General features: G+C 43.0%; 1 protein-coding gene across 1 annotated transcript in view; it reads left to right on the top strand.

Annotated features, from left to right (window-relative positions):
- The window catches only part of SLC9A2 (solute carrier family 9 member A2), a 99,254-nt gene that overhangs the window by 57,302 nt on the left and 21,718 nt on the right, over positions 1 to 20,234 (top strand). Inside the window, 3 exon segments of the mRNA XM_030310320.1 lie at positions 9,533 to 9,654; positions 9,657 to 9,749; positions 10,146 to 10,348. Of these exon segments, the coding sequence (XP_030166180.1) occupies positions 9,533 to 9,654; positions 9,657 to 9,749; positions 10,146 to 10,348 (418 nt within the window).

Below are 20,234 nucleotides of genomic sequence, written 5' to 3'. Positions count from 1 at the left end.
GGGAGAAAGGAAGGAGAGAATAGGTGGTGAGGTTTAATTCAGTCCTCACATCTCACGTTGGCCCTTATTTTCACTCTCCAATAACATTGTAAATAAAATGATTCAAGTTGCAACGCTTTTCTCGTTCATTCTTACTCCACTGAACCCTCTGCCTGTAACCCCTCCTGCTTTCCTCAAACTTTGATGTATTTAGGAATCACCTGGAAAGTTGTCTTACGTGTATACAGAATCCCAGTCCCCAGCTAGAGATTCTGAGTCTGTATAGGTCTGGGATGGGGCCCAGGCATTTATGTTTGTCCCAGGCTTTCTAGTCATTACAGAGAAGCTATATTTTTATGAAAGAAACGCAAGGCCTTTGCCAACACTCCCCAACTAGAGTCAGTGGACTCCGTGGGTCCCTTGATGCCTTGTGTGTCACTATACTATTGATAATGAACTGTGATTCTTTATGTGTTCTCTCCACAAAATCAACCCTCACTCAGTGAGTGACCTATAAATGTTAGTTGACCTGAGTTGAAAGCCTATAAAGGAGAAGAAACAAAAGACGTGGAAAATACACGAAATGAGCAAGACTACACGAATAACCAGGCATTTGCAATAGTTTAAGTTTACTTTTCTTTGGTATTTTAAGAACGATTGTTCCGTTCTTAGACTCGGATCCTTCTTTAAAAACAAATTTTGCTTGTGTTTTCTCATATGTCAAACTCTCTCTCTCTTTCTCTCTCTCTCTCTCTCTCTCTCTCTCTCTCTCTCGGTTGTCAGGTTTTGTAGAAGAGGCAATCCATTATATAGTAATTCATGCCCTGGAATAATTAATTTACCTCACATGAGTGAGTACTTTATTCTGAGAACATGCAGTGTACCCTGAGTCACCACGAGACCTGGCTTTAATCAATACAGAGAAAGCTTTTTAATTGTCCTTTGTCACTGCTAATGCTTGACACTGATTAGTGGAGTAATGCTTTCCTATCTGGCAAAGTCTTTATTGAGAATATGCAGTTATAATTTGGACCGTATTTTTCTGCAACTGAATCCGTACTTTTTTTTTTTTTTTTTAATTTTTTTTTTTTTCAACGTTTATTTATTTTTGGGACAGAGAGAGACAGAGCATGAACGGGGGAGGGTCAGAGAGAGAGGGAGACACAGCATCGGAAACAGGCTCCAGGCTCTGAGCCATCAGCCCAGAGCCCGACGCGGGGCTCGAACTCACGGACCGCGAGATCGTGACCTGGCTGAAGTCGGACGCTTAACCGACTGCGCCACCCAGGCGCCCCTGAATCCGTACTTTTAAGTTCACATGTGGAGATAGAACAGGAGCCAAGAACTTTGCAACATTCTTTTTATCTGTTTAACTCCAATAAGCAGTTCAGATTACAGAAGAAAGTCTCTAATCTGGGAATGGAAATTAGAGAATTGACCACTCTTCAGAAACATACAAGTGGGGTACCTGGGTGGCTCAGTTGGTTAAGCATCCGGCTCTTGATCTCAGTTCAGGTCATGATCTCACAGTTTGCGAGATCGAGCCCCGTGTCTGGCTCTGCCTGATAGCACGGAGCCTGGGATTCTCTCTCCTCCTGTCTCTCTGCCTTCCCCCACTTGTGCTCCTGCACTTGTTTTCTTTCTCACTCTCTCTCAATAAATGAACCTTAAAAAAAAAAAGTAAAAGCACTTGTATTTATAAACTGAAGTCACTGATGCATGGCATCACCATATGTACATAAACACAGACAGGGTATGCATTCAGTATTGATGCTGGTCCCTTTCGTCCTACAGATCACTGTCATCTAAATGAAGGGTTCTGGACCTTCATTAACTAAGCTCAGCCAGGATTATTTGAACATGCAACTCAGTACCATAACATGAAGTGAACCATGGTAAGCGTGGTTGATGCTAGCCCTGCTCTCTCAAAATCTACATTCTGGTAGAAGGAAATGAACGTCCATGGAACACTGGCTTCATGGACTGCTGGGATGGAGTCTTGCAGTACAGAGAAAAGGATTTGTTGGAATTTTCTATTCAGAAATAGTCAAATGACAGGTCCTCTAAATACAAAGTTTGTTTTTTCCCCCCAAAGACTCTGTTGAGATAGTATTAGCTGGCCTGAATTTTGTGTATGCTGTATTTAGCATGACGTAGTGATGAAGCAAACCTCAATTGCTGGTGAAGGTAAAAACCACTAATTGTAGTGCTTTAGTTTCTCCGCCTCTAAATTGGTGATAATCACCATACATTTATGTTAAAATGGTAATGTGAGGTAAGGTATAACAAAGCAGAAAACACCAGTGAATTCTATACATACCTTACCTCCATGTGGCCCCGCAGAATGGAGGCCGACACCTGTCAAAACACGGACACATTTTGGGATATCGTATGGGCCAGGTAGGTGCTACAATGGATTTTACAAACAGAATGACCAACCATTGTAGGAAATGAGTTGACTCCAGCCTCTAGGTTCCTGTCCCTCCAAATCTGGTCCTCCGCATTTCCTTCAGAGTTCTCTTGATAAAACACAAGATCTGTGCACACCACACCAACATCTCTGTGAACAATTCATCCCTGATCCAAAGTAGTCATGATTTGAAACACATTAATGACCTGCTGGACACTGCTAAACATTGATGACACTTTTTTTTTTTTTCATCATGAAACTAACAGTTGGGTTGGGGAAATAGGCATTAAGTATAAGATCAAAGGTAGAACCTCTCATTTTTTCCCCTCCAACCTTTGGAATGAAGTTGAAACTCCTGAGCATAACATATAACAGTGTCATTTATCATTATCTGGCCCCTAACTCCTTTCTTTTGACATTGTCATCGCTGGCTAACCAAATCATTCCTTGTTCCCTGAATATGCCAACTTTTTTTTTTTTTTTTCTTTTTCATGCCTTCGTACATGGCCACTGCTTTTGCTCGGCTTACTTCTTCCTGCTTGTGAGCTCTTCCCTTAGCCATAGAGATATTGCTCAAATGTCTCCTCCTTGTGACAGGTAGAGTGATTTCCTTCCCTGCACTCCCAAAGCCTCATTTCCAATCCCCATATCTGGCACTTGCACTGTTGTGTCACGATGCTATCTTTGTGTGGCCCTTTCTCCTCTGAGACTGTGAACCTTTGAAAATAGAATCTGTGCCTTACTTGCTTTTTACCTTCCTAGACCCAGCACAGAACTTGACCCAGAGTAAATGCTAAGAAAATGTTGGTTGATCTTAAATTGTTCTTCATAATCATATTAGCTAGCTCTGGGAGACTAGGAAAGAGAAATGTGCATGGGAAGGAGGGGGATGACTTAGTGACATAGGCTTATAAAAGTAAGGCTCTATTGCAAATTCTAAAGGCCAATGGTTTTATATTTGATGGAGCTTTAGAGTTAGAGATTCAACTAGAATTTTCTAAAATGAGCCTGTCTAGGTTATTATTTTGAATTAAAAAAAGTTTAATGTTATCTTGGAGAGAGAGAGACAGAGAGACAGAGAGTGAGTAGGGAAGGGGAAGAAGAGAGAGAGGGAGACACAGAATCCGAAGCAGGCTCCAGGCTCTGAGCTGTCAGCACAGGGCCTGACGCAGGGCTTGAACTCACGAGCTACAAGCTCATGACCTGAGCCAAAGTCGGACGCTCAACTGACTGAGCTACCCAGGCGCCTCTGTTTAGGTTATTATTTTGGTGCGGATATTATCTGTCACACTGATGCTCAGAATGAGGATGAGAAGGCAATGGATTTCAGGCATGAAATCGTCATGTGATCCCATGCTGATGGAGGAAGAAAATCTTAGTTCTCTGTAAGGACATTGCTACAGTGACATGCTTTGACATGACCCTGTGCCCAAGGACACTCCTGGCCACACACTTCAGAGCCAGTGAGGCTGAAGACAGACACCAGCCTGGACCATTACCACCTCGTAAGTTTCTTGTGCCTGGCTTTTAGAAAAAATGAAGAAGATCAAATTTATGGTGCCAAGACTGTCGACTGCAGATGATGGTCTTTGCAGCGAGGAGAGAAGGTTCTATTCTTCTCAGCCCTGGGAGACTGTATTGTTGTTGCCTCCCTAATGGGTCGTTTGGGGTACTTACGAGATGATTGCAGTGAGGTGGTTTGACTTCAGGTCAGAGCGTAGCGCAACAAAAAACCCCTTTGCGATGAAAACACTACTAGCCTTGCTTGAGAGGCCACGTGCATTATTAAGCTGTCCGTGACATGCCAGAACAGGGACACTTGGAACTTTTGTCCCCAGCCTGTGGAGCGCATCAATGTCCTAGACGTGCCCACACTTCCTGAATGGGGAAATAACCGGATGCCGAGGCCTCGTGGTACCTGCCAGGGCCGTTCTTCTCCCTCCAGTGTCTCACTGTGCAGGTAGGAAGTGGCATTAAGTTACAGTGACGTGTCTGGCAGACATGAGCATCACTGTGGTGTCGTGTTAAGGACACAAAGCCGTGGAAATTGATACCATGGACATTCATGTAAAATTCATTCATGTCTTTTATTCTTACAACCAAAGCTCTATCTCTTTCAATAATTTCTGAATAGAATTTTTATTCATTATCCATAATGAACTGGAGCTTATTCTCTGCCTATATACGGTTTACATTTTGCCCAGTGACTGATGGGAACGTGATCTTAGAGGGAAATGTTTATCATATTCACAAAAACAATATCCTCCAGCCTTTTAAAAATCACTTTTGGAATGATTAAAATCCAATGCCAGGAGGGAGAGAGGGAAATAGGGGTAGTAAGAAAAGTGTAGGGATTTCAAACTCTGTAGCTGATGTTCTATTAAAAAAATAAAGCGAGGAGCACCTGGGTGCTCAGTCGTGGTTGGGCGTCCGACTTCGGCTCAGGTCATGATCTTGCAGTCCGTGAGTTTGAGCCTCGCGTCGGGCTCTGTGCGGACAGCTCAGAGCCTGGATCCTGTTTCGGATTCTGTGTCCTCCCTCTCCTCTGACCCTCCCCCATTCATGCTCTGTCTCTCTCTGTCTCAAAAATAAATAAACGTTAAAAAAAATTAAAAAAAAAAGTGATTAGAAAGAGCTGGGTAGTAAGGTACTTTGGTGTTTATTCTGTATATTCATATCTAAAGCTTAAATGCTTTATAATAAAATCATTGTGAGCACCCTTTGCATAGCATTAGACAATTTCAGGAAGTAATGGGACCATTATAATTTATTTTTGTTACAAATTTTCAACTTGACAACAACGAAGAAATGCTCACTAGTGTGTATTGCTGTGTGTATGTCTTTTTGTATAAAACATATGCTTTAGATTTTAATCAGCTTAATCTGGCTTTTGCCTTCCTTACTTTCTATTGGGTAAATCTTACTTTTTAAGTCGGGTTAAAGAAAATCTAAAATATGGAAGCCGAAGATGTTCAGGAGTGTAGTTAACAAGTGGCTTCTATTCGGGGGGGGCGCTGGTGAGATGCCCTGTAGACTTGCTCAGAGAGATGCTCCTTGCCATTCTGTTCTCCTCCGGCTCTCTCGCCTGCTAGTGGACATTCCAGCCTTTGATTCAGGTTAGCGTGGCAGAGCTTCTGTTTGCCTCTGTCACCAAGCACACTTGAGCAACTCTGGTCACGCTCATCCAGAAACACACTCTTGACTGTGGCCACCACACATCTGCTCAGTGACGCCCCCTGAAGATTCTCATCCCCAGACTCTCCTTGAGAATATGGTACCTTCCATGGCAGAAGGGACTTTGCAGGCATGATTAAGTTAGAGCCTTGAGATGTGGAGCTAACACTAGATGGTCTGGGTGGTCAGATCTGATCACATAGAACCTGAGGAAAGGATCGTAGAGTCGGAAGGAGATGGCCAAGGAAGCTGCATGACCGGCTCGTGAGTCCAGACCTGTGAGCGGCCTCCAGAAACTAGAAAAAGGGAGAGCAGTCTCTCTAAAGAGCCTCCAGAAGGAATACAACCCTATCAGTCAGTACCTTGATTTCAGCCCAGTGAAAGTGGTTTTAGACTGCTGACCTCCAGAAGCATAAGATGATGAGTCTGTGTTGTTGTTGCTAAGTTCTGGCTAATTTCTTACAGCAGCCATACGAAGCTCATACAGAGGGGCTTGTACTTGAGACAGGATGAGCAAGGGCTTGGCAGAGGACTAAGACCTCTTCCCCCATCGGAGGTAACCGGGCTCACAGAGAGCAAGGGTTACATCCTCAACAGTGCTGGCTTTGAGTCAGACTGCCTGAGTAAAATCCTGGCACCACCATTTATTAGCAGTGTCATCTTGAATAAGAGGACCTCTGTCTGCCTTTGTTTTCTCATCTGTAAAATGGGAATGATAACAGAACTTGCTTGAGAGGCTTGTAATGAGGCTAACTGACATAATCCACACAGGGAGCTTGCATAGCACCTGGCACAGCAGGGGTGCTATAAAGGTTGCTTGTTATTATACAAGCCCTCGGCTATGTCAAAGGCTTTGCTGTGGTTTGTGGTTGCTGAATTTTACTAGGTTATTTAATAAGGCACTCTTTCTTTCGGGAACCACGTGAATTATGCATTCCTCCCACATATAAATCTAAAAGAAGTACCCACTCGTTCTGGGGACAGTGACATTGTAGCTAAATGCATGGTTCTTGACCTGATGGGGTCTTTGTTTTCTTTTAATAGGGGCACAAAAAATAAATATACATTTTTTGTGTTTAAAAAACAGGTCTTTTTCTTGCAGTGAAATCTGTTCATGATTACCCCGTTTAGGTCTTAATTCAGAGAGCCCTTAGGTTTGTGTTCTTTACCTATCCTTGTGCTCACAGTAGGAGGATTTTCCTAAAATACCAGCCATCTTCTCAAGGTCAGGAGGACTATATGTGGTGGTTGGGGGCAGGGTGCATTCAGGGTCCTTGTAGCTTTGAAGTTAGAATGTGGAAAACTTCACAGATCATGGCCAGCAATTGGTTTATGGGCATGGTGGAAGGCGGACAGCTCACTCAAATTCTGTCTTCCTTCATTCTGGAACACCCTCTCTCATAATGAAGTCATTTGTACTTTCTAGTCCCCATGTCTCTGTATATTTTTTTTATCACTTAATTTACATCATGATAAGTGTACTCTTTAATGCTCATCCCTATTACTCTACCCCCCCCCCCACCTCCTCTCTGGTAACCATCAGTTCTCTAAAGAGTCTGTCCTTGGTTTGCCTCTTTCTCTCCCCTTTTTTCCTTTGCTCATGTATTTTGTTTCTTAAATTTCACATATGAGTGAAATCACAGGGTATTTGCCTTTCTCTGACTGACTTAATTCTGCTTAGCATTATACTCTTGTAGCTCTATCCATGTTGTTGCAAATGGCAAGATTTCATTCTTTTTTATGGCCAAATAATATTCTGTTGGAGATATATATATATATATATATATATATATATATATACACACACACACATATATATATACACACACACACACACACACACACAATAGTTTGGCTATTGTAAATAACGCTGAAATAAACATAGGGGTGCATGTATCCCTTTGAATTAGTGTTTTTTTTTTTAACGTTTATTCATTTTTGAGAGACAGAGCGTGAGTGGGAGAAGGGCAGAGAGAGAGAGGGAGACACAGAATCTGAAGCAGGCTCCAGGCTCTGAGCTGTCAGCACAGAGCCCGATGTGGGGCTCGAACTCACAAACTGTGAGATCGTGACCTGAGCCGAAGTCAGACGCTTAACTGACTGAGCCACCCAGGCACTCCTGAATTAGTGTTTTGTATCTTTTGGGTAAATACCAGTAGTGCGATTGCTGTATCATAGGGTAGTTCTATTTTCAATTTTGAGGAACCTCCATATAGTCTTCCACGGTGGCTGCACTAGTGTGCATTCCCACCAGTAGGGCACAAGGGTTCCCTTTCTCCACATCTTTGCCAACACATGTTGTTTCTTGTGTTTTTGATTTTAGCAATTTTCTGACAGGTGTGAGGTGATACCTCATTGTAGTTTTGATTTGCATTTCCCTGATGATGAATGACGTAGAGCATCTTTCATGTGTCTGTTGGCCAACTGAGTGCCTTCTTTGGAGAAATGTCTGTTCATGTCTTCGCCCATTAAAAAAAAATTTTTATGCTTATTTTTGAGAGAGAGGGAGAGAGAGACTGAGCATGAGCGGGGGAGGGGCAGAGAGAGAGGGAGACATAGGATCCAAAGTATGCTCCAGGCTCTGAGCTGTCAGCACAGAGCCTAACACGGGGCTCGGGTTCACGGACCATGAGATCATGACCTGAGCTGAAGTCGCGCTCAACTGACTGAGCCGCCTAGACGTCTTCTGCCCATTTTTTTTTAATAGATTGGTTTTGGGGGTGTTGAGTTGTAGAAGTTCTTAATATATTTTGGATACAAACCCTTTGTCAGATATATAATTTGCAAATCTTATCCCATTCAGTAGGTTGCCATTTAGTTTTGTTGGTTGTTTCCTTTGCTGTGCAGAAACTTTGTATTTGATGAAGTCCCAGTAGTTTATTTTTGCTTTTATTTCCCTTGCCTCAGGAGACATATCTAAAAAAAATGTTGCTACAAGCCGATGTCTAGTATCTGTGTCTCTTTAGATGGAACCTGGGATGAGCTGTCATTGGGCTCATACTGAATTTTCCTCTGTGGTTGCCATCTGAGTGGTCAGGGGTAGCATTCCAGACCGGGAGATGAGCTTATGCACACGGTGAGCAAAAAGACAATAAAGAGCAGGGTGTTGTGGGGAAATTACGGTTGAGCCATATGGTGTATGCTGGGTGGAGAGGCTGTGTGGGAGATGAAGCTGGATTGTCCACTGAGGAAAGAGTGTGAAGAGCTTTGGATGTCCAACTTAGGAGCATGAACTTGACCTAAAGCCCTTCCCTCACCAGAGTGGCACAGGTGCTCTATTAAAACAGATATATTCCGAGGGGAAATAAGGGCTCTGTAGTCCCAGAGTTTTGGAAATGTTGGAGGAAACAAGAACAAGGGCTTCTTTCCTCTTGGAGTTTCTCTGAGCCTATAAATACATTGGGAATTTTCTAGAAGCGCATACAGTTAGACAGGTAGAAACGAGACCCGAAACTAAGGCTTTGGGATAAAAAAGAGTAAGTGGGTCTGGGAAATATTCAGGATGAGGGTAGAAAACATTGGTGACCAATTAGGTGGTGGGGTAGGGGGCCCGAGGAGGTGTGGCAGGGGAGAGAAGGCCAATGCCACTGCAGTTTCAAGTTCAGGGTTTTAGGCAATACCTTAGCATTTTAGGCACTGGAGGCATAGAGATGATGAAGCCGGTTTTGTGGGAAGATGACAGGTTTTGAATTTATCGTGGACTTGTTTTTGTGATGCTGGCAGGGGCCCGTGCCCATAGACTACAAAGCTGGGCAGAGCTGAGACGTTCAAGGCCATAGGTACTGATGAAGACCTCCAGAGGACAGTGGGGCTCCGATGACGCACGTCACGTTCACTTACACCGGTCAATCAATAACACTGTAGTGACTGGCAGAAGGGTAGAGCCGCCATTGAGCCTTAAGTGCTGACGCTCATATTCTGATTAGGATCCATGTCATGTTTCAATAGGAGCTGCATCTTTTCTTGCAGAATCACCGCCTGTGCAATGACTATGAATAAGTATGTTGAAGAAAACGTATCTCAAAAGTCCTACACGACCATCAAGTATTTCATGAAGATGCTGAGCAGCGTCAGCGAGACCCTGATCTTCATCTCATGGGCGTGTCCACCGTTGGAAAGAACCACGAGTGGAACTGGGCCTTCGTGTGCTTCACTCTTGCCTTCTGTCTCATCTGGCGAGCGCTGGGTAATGGTGCTTGTTTCGCAAATGAACACTCAGACGAATGGGGCTCGCTTCTTCTTGTCCTCCCTTTGGCTGCTGCTCTTCGTCTTCTTCCTTGTCTTCTCCCTCGCCCTCTCCTCCCCCTCTTCCCCATTCCTGATAGATGCTTTCCATCCCCAAGTACCTTCGTGACTATGCTGTAAGTCAGACTAACCTCTCTGGGCCTCTCTGAGTCCACGGTTTCTCCCGTTATCCTGGACAATGAGGACGCGCGCCTGAGAGCGGAGGTGCAGGGGAAGATCATGGGACTTAGATTAGATACGCTGCCCGTGTGCCACAGAAGCGCAGAAAATGAGTCTTCCTAGTTTCACGTCCCGGCCTCACACAGTCTGCTCTCTTTGGTTTTGCTTTTGTTCTCAGGTGTCTTTGTCCTGACTCAGGTCATTAACTGGTTCCGGACGATTCCCCTGACCTTTAAGGATCAGTTCATCATTGCCTATGGAGGGCTCCGAGGTGCCATCTGCTTTGCGCTTGTGTTTCTCCTACCTGCTGCTGTGTTTCCTCGGAAAAAGCTGTTCATTACAGCTGCAATCGTTGTCATATTCTTTACTGTCTTCATCCTGGTGAGTAAGTTCTTTGTTCCAGCAGAGTCTGTCTGGTTACCAAGAGGAGACCAGATCTTTCAGGCTATCATAATGTACTCCTTTTGCAGGATACAAAGTGGCAAAGGTGGGTTGGAGCTTTGGCAGTCGTGACGTTAGGGAAAGTGCTATCTTCTCATGTCACCTGATGGTACAGGACCCTGGGAGAATCCAGTTTGTTCAGCTTGCCCCCCCCCCCCAAGGAATTCTTATTTAAGGAAACTCAGCTAAGTGATCTAGCTTACTACTGGAAACTTATGAACTAAGCTTGCTAAACCTTGTCATTTGTCTTACTCTCTGACCTAGTAAATGTGCTCGTTAAATGCTACTTGTGTGATGACCTTCCCACAGCAATTTGACATTAGTTGACTGCATAGCAGCGTGTCCCTGCAAATGATGGGCGGTGTGAATACAGTTTAGTATCATGAGGCAGAAAGTGTGGTAGGAAGAACACACGGGCCTGTGTCAGGATCCTGACTTCGCCAACCAGTCTCTTTAAGTTAATGAGCCAGCCCTTAGAGATTATATTTCGCAGATACTCACTTAGTAAATATGTAGTGGGACTCCTACGATATGCCAGACAGTGCTCTGGGGGCTTAGGATCTGTGACTGAACAAAACACAGAAATATCTCTGTCCGTGTGAACTTAGCATCCCAGAGGGGATGGCAGAAACTAGACCCTAGACATGGCGAGTGAGTAAATTAATAGAGTATGTAAGAAGGTAAAAGGTGCTATATAAGGAGACGTAAGGGCTCAGGTGAGGGTGGAGTGGTAAATGACAGGGAGTTGCAGTTCTTTTTAAAATTATTTTAATGTTTATTTTGAAAGAGAGAGAGAGCGTGTGTGCAAGTGTGGCAGGGTCAGAGAAAGAGGAAAGAGAGAATCCCAGGCAAGGTCCACACTGTCAGCACAGAGCCCGATGTGGGGCTCAAATTCACCAAACCATGAGCTCGTGACCTGAACCAAGATCAGAATTGGACGCTTCACCTACTGAGCCACCCAGACGCCCCAGGGAGTTGCAGTTCTAAATAGAGTCGTCATGGAAGGCGACACTGGATCAAATGACACTGGATCAAAGGCTGGTAGGGGGGGGAAGGAATTAGCTGAGCTGAAGACATTCTGGAAGGTAGGACCATAGGTCTGCAGGCATGTGTTCCTGGCCAGTGTGGCTGGAGGGATGGGGATGAACACGTGAGGGATGGGGGATGAACACAGAGGACGCAAGGTCTTTGGGTCTGAGCAGCTAGGAGGGGCGACTTGCTCTTAAGTGAGGAGGGAAGGGTGTGGGTGGAAGGGATTGGACTCGATTACATGCAACGCCAGGTTAGGTGTGCTGTGTAAACCTATAAGCAGAGGGATGAGCAGGCAGGGGTCCTGGTCTGGGATTCAGGAGATAGCTTGGTCAAATGCAGAGAGCTGGTGTTGGAAGCCGTGAAACCGGACCTGTTGCCAAGGGAGTGAACATATATCAAGGAAGCCAATATACAGGACCAGCAACTGGTCTCTGGGGCAGCCCAACTCTAAGACACTGGGGAGAAGAAGGAGGTAGCCAAGGACACTGAGAGCAAGTGATAATGACAAAGGGGGAAACCCAGGAGGTACTTTAAAAAAAAAAAACAAAAACTTTGTTCAACAGTTCATCACAGAATGCTTCCTAGCTGCCTCACTCAGGTCTAAGCTTTTCTTATAGTATCTCATTCGATCCTCATAAACAATTCTATGGCACAAAACTCTAGGACTCACTGTTACTAACCCCATATTACAGAGGGGGAAACCGAGGACACTGAGCCTATGCTTAAGTCGCTTTCCTAAATTTACACGCATAGTAAAAGGTGTGCCAGGAGACCAATTTGGTCTTGACTCTCAATAAAGCACATAATAAGCATTCAGTATTGTGACTCACTGTGCTCCTTTTCCTCCGCTGATCAGTTCCCCAAAAAAGCAGTTCATCCTTCATCCGTTCATACCTCCAGTGCTGGGGACAGTGGTTGTCCTGTCTGAGGAAACCTGGAGAAGAATTCCTTGGGCGACCCTTTCCTAAGTCAAGAAGTAGCCACTTTTTGTTACTGTCTTTGTCCTCAGCACCTTCAGACTGCTGGTACCCATCAGTGAATCCTGTGCCAGGTACTCAGACAAGGACTTTCCTCTGTGCATTATCTCATCTGCACAACAAACCTTTGAGCACGAGCCCCATGGGGCTGAAAGAGAGAAAGGAGACTGACTCAAGGACACACATAGGCGAATGACAGAAGCTGAGGTTAAGCCTAGGACTCTGACCCCACAGACGAGCTCAGAATGACTGAATTCCATTGACTTCACTCAGAGAAGACATTACCTATCAGATTATGATTCATAACAGTGCCGGTTATAGTCACACATACTAGTTGTGGTTCAAATATCCCATGTTGGCTTGAGTCCCCTTCTTACGCTCAGTGAGTCACCTGGGGGTGTACAGGAGAAGCAAACTGACCTTGTCTTTATCTCTTTACTGTGGTGTTTACAGGATTCTTGTAAAAAGTCATCCGATTTGCTACCCCCACGTTACCTGAGGCAAAATTGTGCATTGAATCCATTTTGCCTTGAGCGTTTTAATCTCTCTGGAGCATCCATCCTGGGGCATCCGGCTCGAGGGGAAAAGTCAGGCGAGAGTGAGTGAACTACTGCCTCTCCTAGGCCAGCTGCCCTACTTAGCACTCCTAGCGAGCCCTGCCAAGGCTTAGTCAGTGCTCTGGACTCCTCCGTGCCCTCAGAACTTAAGGTGTCGAATACAAAAATAGAACCAAGTCAGCCTGGGGTAACTAGGAACTAGGTCATTTGGAGATGAATATATCAGCTGCTATTAATGACCTACACAAGTGCTTCTCAAATACCTATAGTGCAGAACCAGCCCCCTCCCCCGACATCAGGGGCACATGCTTTTGTAAAATATAATGAAAAGGACTAAGGGGCGCCTGACTAAGGTGGCTCAGTCAGTTGAGTGTCCAACTTCAGCTCAGGTCATGATCTCACAGTTTGAGAGTGCGAGCCCCCATCGGGCTGGCTGCTGTCAGCGCAATGCCCGCCTCAGATCCTCTGCCTTGCTCACTCTCTCTGCCCCTCCCCTGCTCACACTACTCTCTCTCTAAGATGAATAAACATTAAAAAAAAATGACTAAATAGGAAGATGTAATTCAGGAGAGGACATACAAAATACAACCTCAAATGTTTTAGTTATTAGAGTCAACAGGCATAAGATTGCATTTCTACAATCAGAACAAACATAACATAGGGAAAAGGAAAGTATTACAGAAAAGTATACAGTTATTCAATGAATGTGTGTATATAGGTGATTAATATAGAGTGCCATTATTATGCTTATAGTATCTTGGCTTTTTGGAACTGTAAATCAACCAAAAGATACAGGTGAACTTGACATACCCATATTTAAAGCCTACACACCCAGTTTGAATGAACAGCATGTATATCCAGACTTAACTGCGATTAACAGAGTTTTTGATGCGACAAATGAAAAACACCGGCCACAAACAGAATAGTTTAGATGTATTTGCTATATTTGGTATAGTACGTATATCAAATTAACCCTTCAGTGATGGAGATATTTGGGGGTCAACATTTGGGAGTCTGTAAGCATACACCATGGATAGTCTTCTCCTCTGATTCGGCTTAAGGATAACCTGGCAAAGCTCTCTCTGATGCCCCTGAAGGAGAGGAATTTCTATAGTTCCATACTTCCCATAATCTTCCTGTCACTGTTGTTTGCCCACCCTTTTGTGTGCACAGATTGGAGACCAATGTATCTGGCTCTTTTTATTTTTATTTTTTAATTTTTTTTAATGTTTATTCATTTCTGACAGAGTGGGAGGGCAGAGAGAGAGAGGCAGACACAGAAACTAAAGCAGGCTCCAGGCTCTGAGCTGTCAGCACAGAGCCAGATGCAGGGCTTGAACCCACAAACCATGAGATCATGACCTGAGCCACAGTTGGACGCTTAACCGACTGAGCCACCTAGGCTCCCCTGAATCTAGTTCTTAAGAGCCTCTGGGTTATGAACACACACATGCACACGCAGACAAATGCACACACACTTCCTTAATAGAGGATATTTTTTCCAGAATCCATCCATAATTAAGGGACTCGGGGAAAGAAACCTGGAAGAAAATACTTAAATGGATTATAAACATACCAGAAATAATTATAACATATGCATAAAATTGTGCCTTCTGATTAAGGGCTATGCATTCTTTTTCAAATGACAACTTTTATGTTGATGGATCTATCATGAAACTTCAAAATGCCTTCCCCCCTTATTTCACTATTTCTTATATGATGAGCGCCTCCGTTCTAATACTGTTGAGTTATCAGCACTATATTCTAAAATAGAATTCCACGTGACATGGTTTATTGTGTGACACCAAGATTTATAAGGAGAATTTTAGCGTTCCTTGAGTCATGGTGATAATTAGAGAAGGTTGCCTCTTTATGAAACACATTAACATGTTACCAGAGTACAGTCTTGCTTGTGGAATATTGAATGAGTAAACAATCTGATCCCTTGAGCATGTGAATTCATTTTCTTTTAGATAAGATAGGTAATGATACATAAAATATAAGCTGTCTCTCCTGTTTTAAAATTATATTCAAGATTGGGGATGAGGTAGAGTCCAGTAGTAGAAAGCACAGACATTGGGGTCAGGCTGTCCTGGCCAGTCTCTTTCAGTCTCCACTGCAGATAAGTGTTGTTGTAAGTCGTTGTTCAGAACCGTAAAGCATCTGAGATTTTACCCTGTTTGCAAGTTAACAAGTTTAACCTGCTTGTCAAATTTCCACGGATACTTGCAGACGACTCCATGAATCAGAGAAGTCAGAGAAGATTCTGACTCATGACTCAGAGACAAGGGGCTTTCTCGCACATGACCAAAGGAGTAGCCGGAGCTTCGTGTTGGTTTGTGTCAGTGTTTCATCCCCCGGGGTTTCCCCACAGAGGACTCACAATGGAGGTCTGCACGTGTGGTGCGTGGCAGGAGACGGGACACAGGCACTGAGCTTGAGGCTCTATCTCTCTTTGTCTTGAGGGGGATATTACCTCATCCCTCAATGTTGCTTGTTGCAAATGCAACCCTGAAAAATGGCCTGGGTAAAAGTGGTTGAGGCCCCGCATTATTGGTACCCCCTGCAAGAATGGGTGGGACACTCAGGATCCGAGGTGGGCTGGCCTTTTTCAACAACAAGTATCTCTGCTAACTTAGCCTCTCAAACTGGGCCAATGATGCCAACTATTTTATAGATATTGCGAGGACCTTCAAGTGTGCTTTGATTTGTTAAATGATTGGTCATATTTAAGATATGTATGTAGTGTAACAGTGACACCTTCCATATTTAATTAACATACATCATTACTAAGTGAGTGGGGAGGGGGCTATGAAATTAACAAAAATTCATTCTGGTCCCACAGTAAAATGACAAGATGATCAGGAATTTTTAAGATAAGATAAAAAAAAAAGTAGGTGAATAATTTAGGATGTGGGAGAAAGCATAAAGATAGTTCCAAGGGTTTGTGACTGAGCAACCAGATGAGAGAAGGCAATGTTTAAATTAATACCGGGGGTGAGTATTGGGTTTTAAGGGTGGGGAACCAGGTGTTCAGTTTTGGACATGTACATTTTGGATATGAATATTTGCCTATTAGACATCTAAATGGAAATCTTGACTAGGCAATTATATATATGGGGCTAGAATTTATGAGAGAATCTGTCTCCTCACTGGGAGATAGAAATTTGAGACTCTGGTATATACATGGTTTTTAAAGCAGGAGTCTGGAAGAAACTATTCAGGAGCAAGCATAGGAGGAATACAGAAGAGGAGGCCTATCCATATTGAGAAGTCAAGAAAATGTTTAGGAACCAGCCTAGGAGAATGAGAAAGGTGAATAGTAAAGTGGGGGAAAGATCAAGAGGGGCTCATCCAGAAGTCAAGTGAAGAAAGTGTTCAGGAAGGAGAGGGTTCTGGTAACTGTGATAAAGGGGGTGCATGGTCAGGTGAGATGGGAGCAGAGAGTGGACTGTTGGATGCAGCAAGTCTGTGATGAGTGGACATCTTCACAAGAGTGCTGGGGTTCGATGGTGAGGAAACACCAGTCGATTGGATTCCAGGGAGAAGGATAAAGAGACATCGAAGACAGGAGACATAAGGCAAGTCTGTTGAGATCTGGGAGAGGAAAGGGGTAGTAGCTAGAAGGGACTGTGTGGGCTTTTGTTTGTGTTTTTCAAAGTAGGAGCTATAGTAGCATGCCTGAGTGCTGGTACAGTAGAGAGAAACATTGATGGCACAGTAAAGGGAAAGACTTGGTTTAGGGAAAGAGACAGACAGATGATGGCCAGATACCGGGCAACGTGGTTAAGCTCAGAAAGAAATGTAAACAGAAGCCGGGAGACTGGGGGGTGAAGAGCGTGAGCACCGTGTGAACACTTTTATGGTTCTTGCCCACTTATCCCATTCAAAAATAAATACTGTGTGTGCAACTGGGTTTACAATCTCTGTGATCAAGTTTGTAATGTGAGCACGGCCTTACATAGGATATGGGCTACACATAGCAATGATGCAGCCATTTTTTAATAAGAGAGTTTCCTCAAGTTGTTCTGGAAATTGTCTGCTAAATCAGCAAAGAAATAGAAGGTAGTCCCCCCCCCCCCACCTCCTTTTTTTTTTTTTTTTTTTTTTTTGGTAAAATTTAATTAAAACCAACCAACTCATTTTCTTCCAAAAGCTTAAACCAAAAGAATGCTCATTACTTAATCAGACAGCAGTTCTTTTTCGTGACTTGTTACTGGGAACAGAAGCAGGCAAGGTGGGTGGAAACAGGGGTGGCACCAGGTAGAAAACAAGGCTCACCTCGCTGTCCTTCTGTTTGCACCTGCTATTAAATATTCCCTTCCATGGGGTCTGGCCCTGCGGTGTTATGTTCGTTGTGCCAAAGCCGGATGAATGGGTGAACATTTTACTCGTACTTTGCAGATGCGCTTTTCAGTGGTTTGATGGAGAACCAAGGGGTTTCTTTATTTTGTTTTTAACCCACACGGATGGTAACAAGCTGATCAGGTTGCTTCCCAAGTGACCTAAATTAGAAATTTTCCAGTGTGGTAAAATGAGGTGACTTCTCAAGGGTTAGTTGTTGTTGTTGTTGTTGTTTTCCCCCTTTGTTTCTCCCAACCCAAGACCCAGGGCTCCTAGAAGAGAGCATCCAGCTTGGGGAACTTTATATGACATATGCAGATGCCACATACTCTGCCTCCAAAATAGATGGACTGAGGAAGGAAGGAAGAAGGGAAGGAGAGGAACCTATCAAATAATTCCTGTTGACATGACATGACAACTGCAAATACTTCAAAGAGCAAATAGGAGACTCTTAAAGGAGCTGTTTAAGAACAGGTTGTCAAAATATTGTACCAGTGATCCATTGCATATAACCGATAGATTTTATTAATTATAAACTATAAAATAGGTGGTGTTTTTGGAAACTGGATTTGCCCTAAGCACCAGACCGCACTTGCTTCCTGTAGTTGATCAGTTTTCTTTTATTTGTAGCAGTACATTAACTTCTAGATTATATGTCCGGTGGAAGGAGTCCACATGTGGATCGGGGCCCGTGTCCTGTCTTTATTTTTATGTCTCCTATATTACAATGCCTGGGCCCTTGTTTATTTTTTACTAAATGGATACTGATAGAAAAAAAAGCATGAAAACAACCGCGAGTGTCCTTAGAACACATTAGATAGTTTCTACATGACACTGATTTGTTGATTTTTTCCTGGAGTGATTATTAAATCAGTGTTTTCATGGAATCTCAAATTCAATGGAATCACCCATCTCTGTAAACCACGTGTTTACACCTATTTTCATTTATAGAAGTTAAAAATTACAGAATACTTGTTGATTGGGAAACTGTGTATCACCTCTTATATTATTTCAGAGTGACAGACTGAAATGCAAATAGAACATAATGTGTCTTATATACCAAATTTGGTCAAAATGAGTTCACACTCCAGAAAGTTAAACTTAAAAATACCTGAAGCTGGATTGATAGGACACAGTGGATAACCTCCTTTAAAAAGTGTGTGTGTTTCTCTCTCTCTCTGACCCTCCCCACTCACACTCTGTGTATCTCTCTCTCTCAAAAATAAACATTAAAAAATTTTTTAAAAAAGGTGGGGAGCACCTGGGTGGCTCAGTCGGTTAAGGGGCTGACTTCGGCTCAGGTCATGATCTCACGGTTCACAGGTTCAAGCCCCATGTCAAGCTCTGTGCTGACAGCTTAGAGCCTGGAGTCTGCTTCGGATTCTGTGTTTCCCTCTCTCTCTGACCCTCCCCTGCTCATGCTCTGTGTCTCTCTCTCAAAAATAAATAAACATTAAAAAAAAGTTTAAGAATGTGTGTGTGTGTGTGTGTGTGTGTGGTATGCACAGTTTATATTATCAAAAACATTCTCAAAGACATGTGGAAAGGCAAGACAAAATCAAATACATGGCAGGGAACATATTTTAATATGTGTATCCACCCCCCAAAAAACCCAGTTACCATCCCCCCATTCATGTGTTGCCCATGCCAAGAAGGGCCACCCATCTGCCTACCATGCAGCAGACTTGGGGATCTTCCTTGACCCCACATTTTCACCACCTCCTTACCTGGCCTGTTTTAGTGCTAGTATCTCATAATTTTAAGTCTATTAACTGATTGTTTTGATATCTGTAACTTCCTCCTCATTCTTCTTTTTCTAAGTTTTCCTGGCTATCTGTACTCTTCCAGACTAATTTAGAGCCAGCCTCTTAAGTTCTGTTAGTAAAAATACTTTGGAGTATGTTACCGGAATTTTATTGCATGTACTGAGATAAAATTGTCAGGATCATACTGTAATGTAATCCCATCTAGGAGCTGTGTCTTTTTAAAACTCAAATCTTTTAAATATCCTTTATTAATTTTTATGGTTATTTTTATAAAGGTTTTGTGCATTTCATGATGGGAGCATATATTTCATAATATGCATATGTGGAGTATATAATAATATTTAGTATCTATATAGTATACTAGCATATATTTTATATGTTATTATATACTGGCACACACTAGTATTATATATGTGTTCTTTCATGTAAGTGTTCTGTTTCTTTTTTAAATTAGGATATGGGATAGATTTGTGTATGTTCATTTTGTGTCTAGTGACTTTATTAAACTTTCTTGGTATTTTTTAATGAAAAAATCGTCTTAGATATTTTAGGACAAAAACTAGATCGCTCACGAGCAACAAAAATCTTGTTATTTCATTTTTATTATCTCTACTTCTACCTGTTTGTCTCTTATTAAATTGGCTGGGACATGCAGAACTGTGTCAAATAGCAGATAAGGAGTATCCTTGTGTTATTTCTAGTTCTAATGGAAAGGCTTTTAATGTTTAATGATGTCAGATGTTCACTACAGATTTCTGGCAGATTTTTTTTTTTTATATTAAGGATATTTTTTTTCTTTTCTTAGATTACTAAATACCTTATGGTTCTGTCCATTTTTCAAGTTCGCAAACGTGCCCAAACCTCTCTGTACCCTTTCTCACTGCTGATTCTTTGCTCGTGTTTGGTCCTGCTATGATACGCTTCCAATGTCTTTTAAGACTGTTATCCAGTATTCCCACTCCAGGAAGCCTTCCTGGATGGGCTTCCTGGGTATCTCTCATTCTTCCTTTTGCCTACTTTATAACTGTTTTTGGTGTATCCTTCTCTCTGTAAAACAAAGTCCTAGAGCTGAGTGCCTTAACTTTGTCCCAAATGCCCAAGACCCTAACATTTGTGCAGAAGTTCAATAAAGTGGTTTTAATAGGGGCGC

This window comes from Lynx canadensis, chromosome A3, assembly GCF_007474595.2.
Source record: "Lynx canadensis isolate LIC74 chromosome A3, mLynCan4.pri.v2, whole genome shotgun sequence".
NCBI lineage: Eukaryota > Metazoa > Chordata > Mammalia > Carnivora > Felidae > Lynx > Lynx canadensis.
Note: the sequence above shows the minus strand (reverse complement) of the source record. Positions and strands in the feature narration are given on the sequence as shown.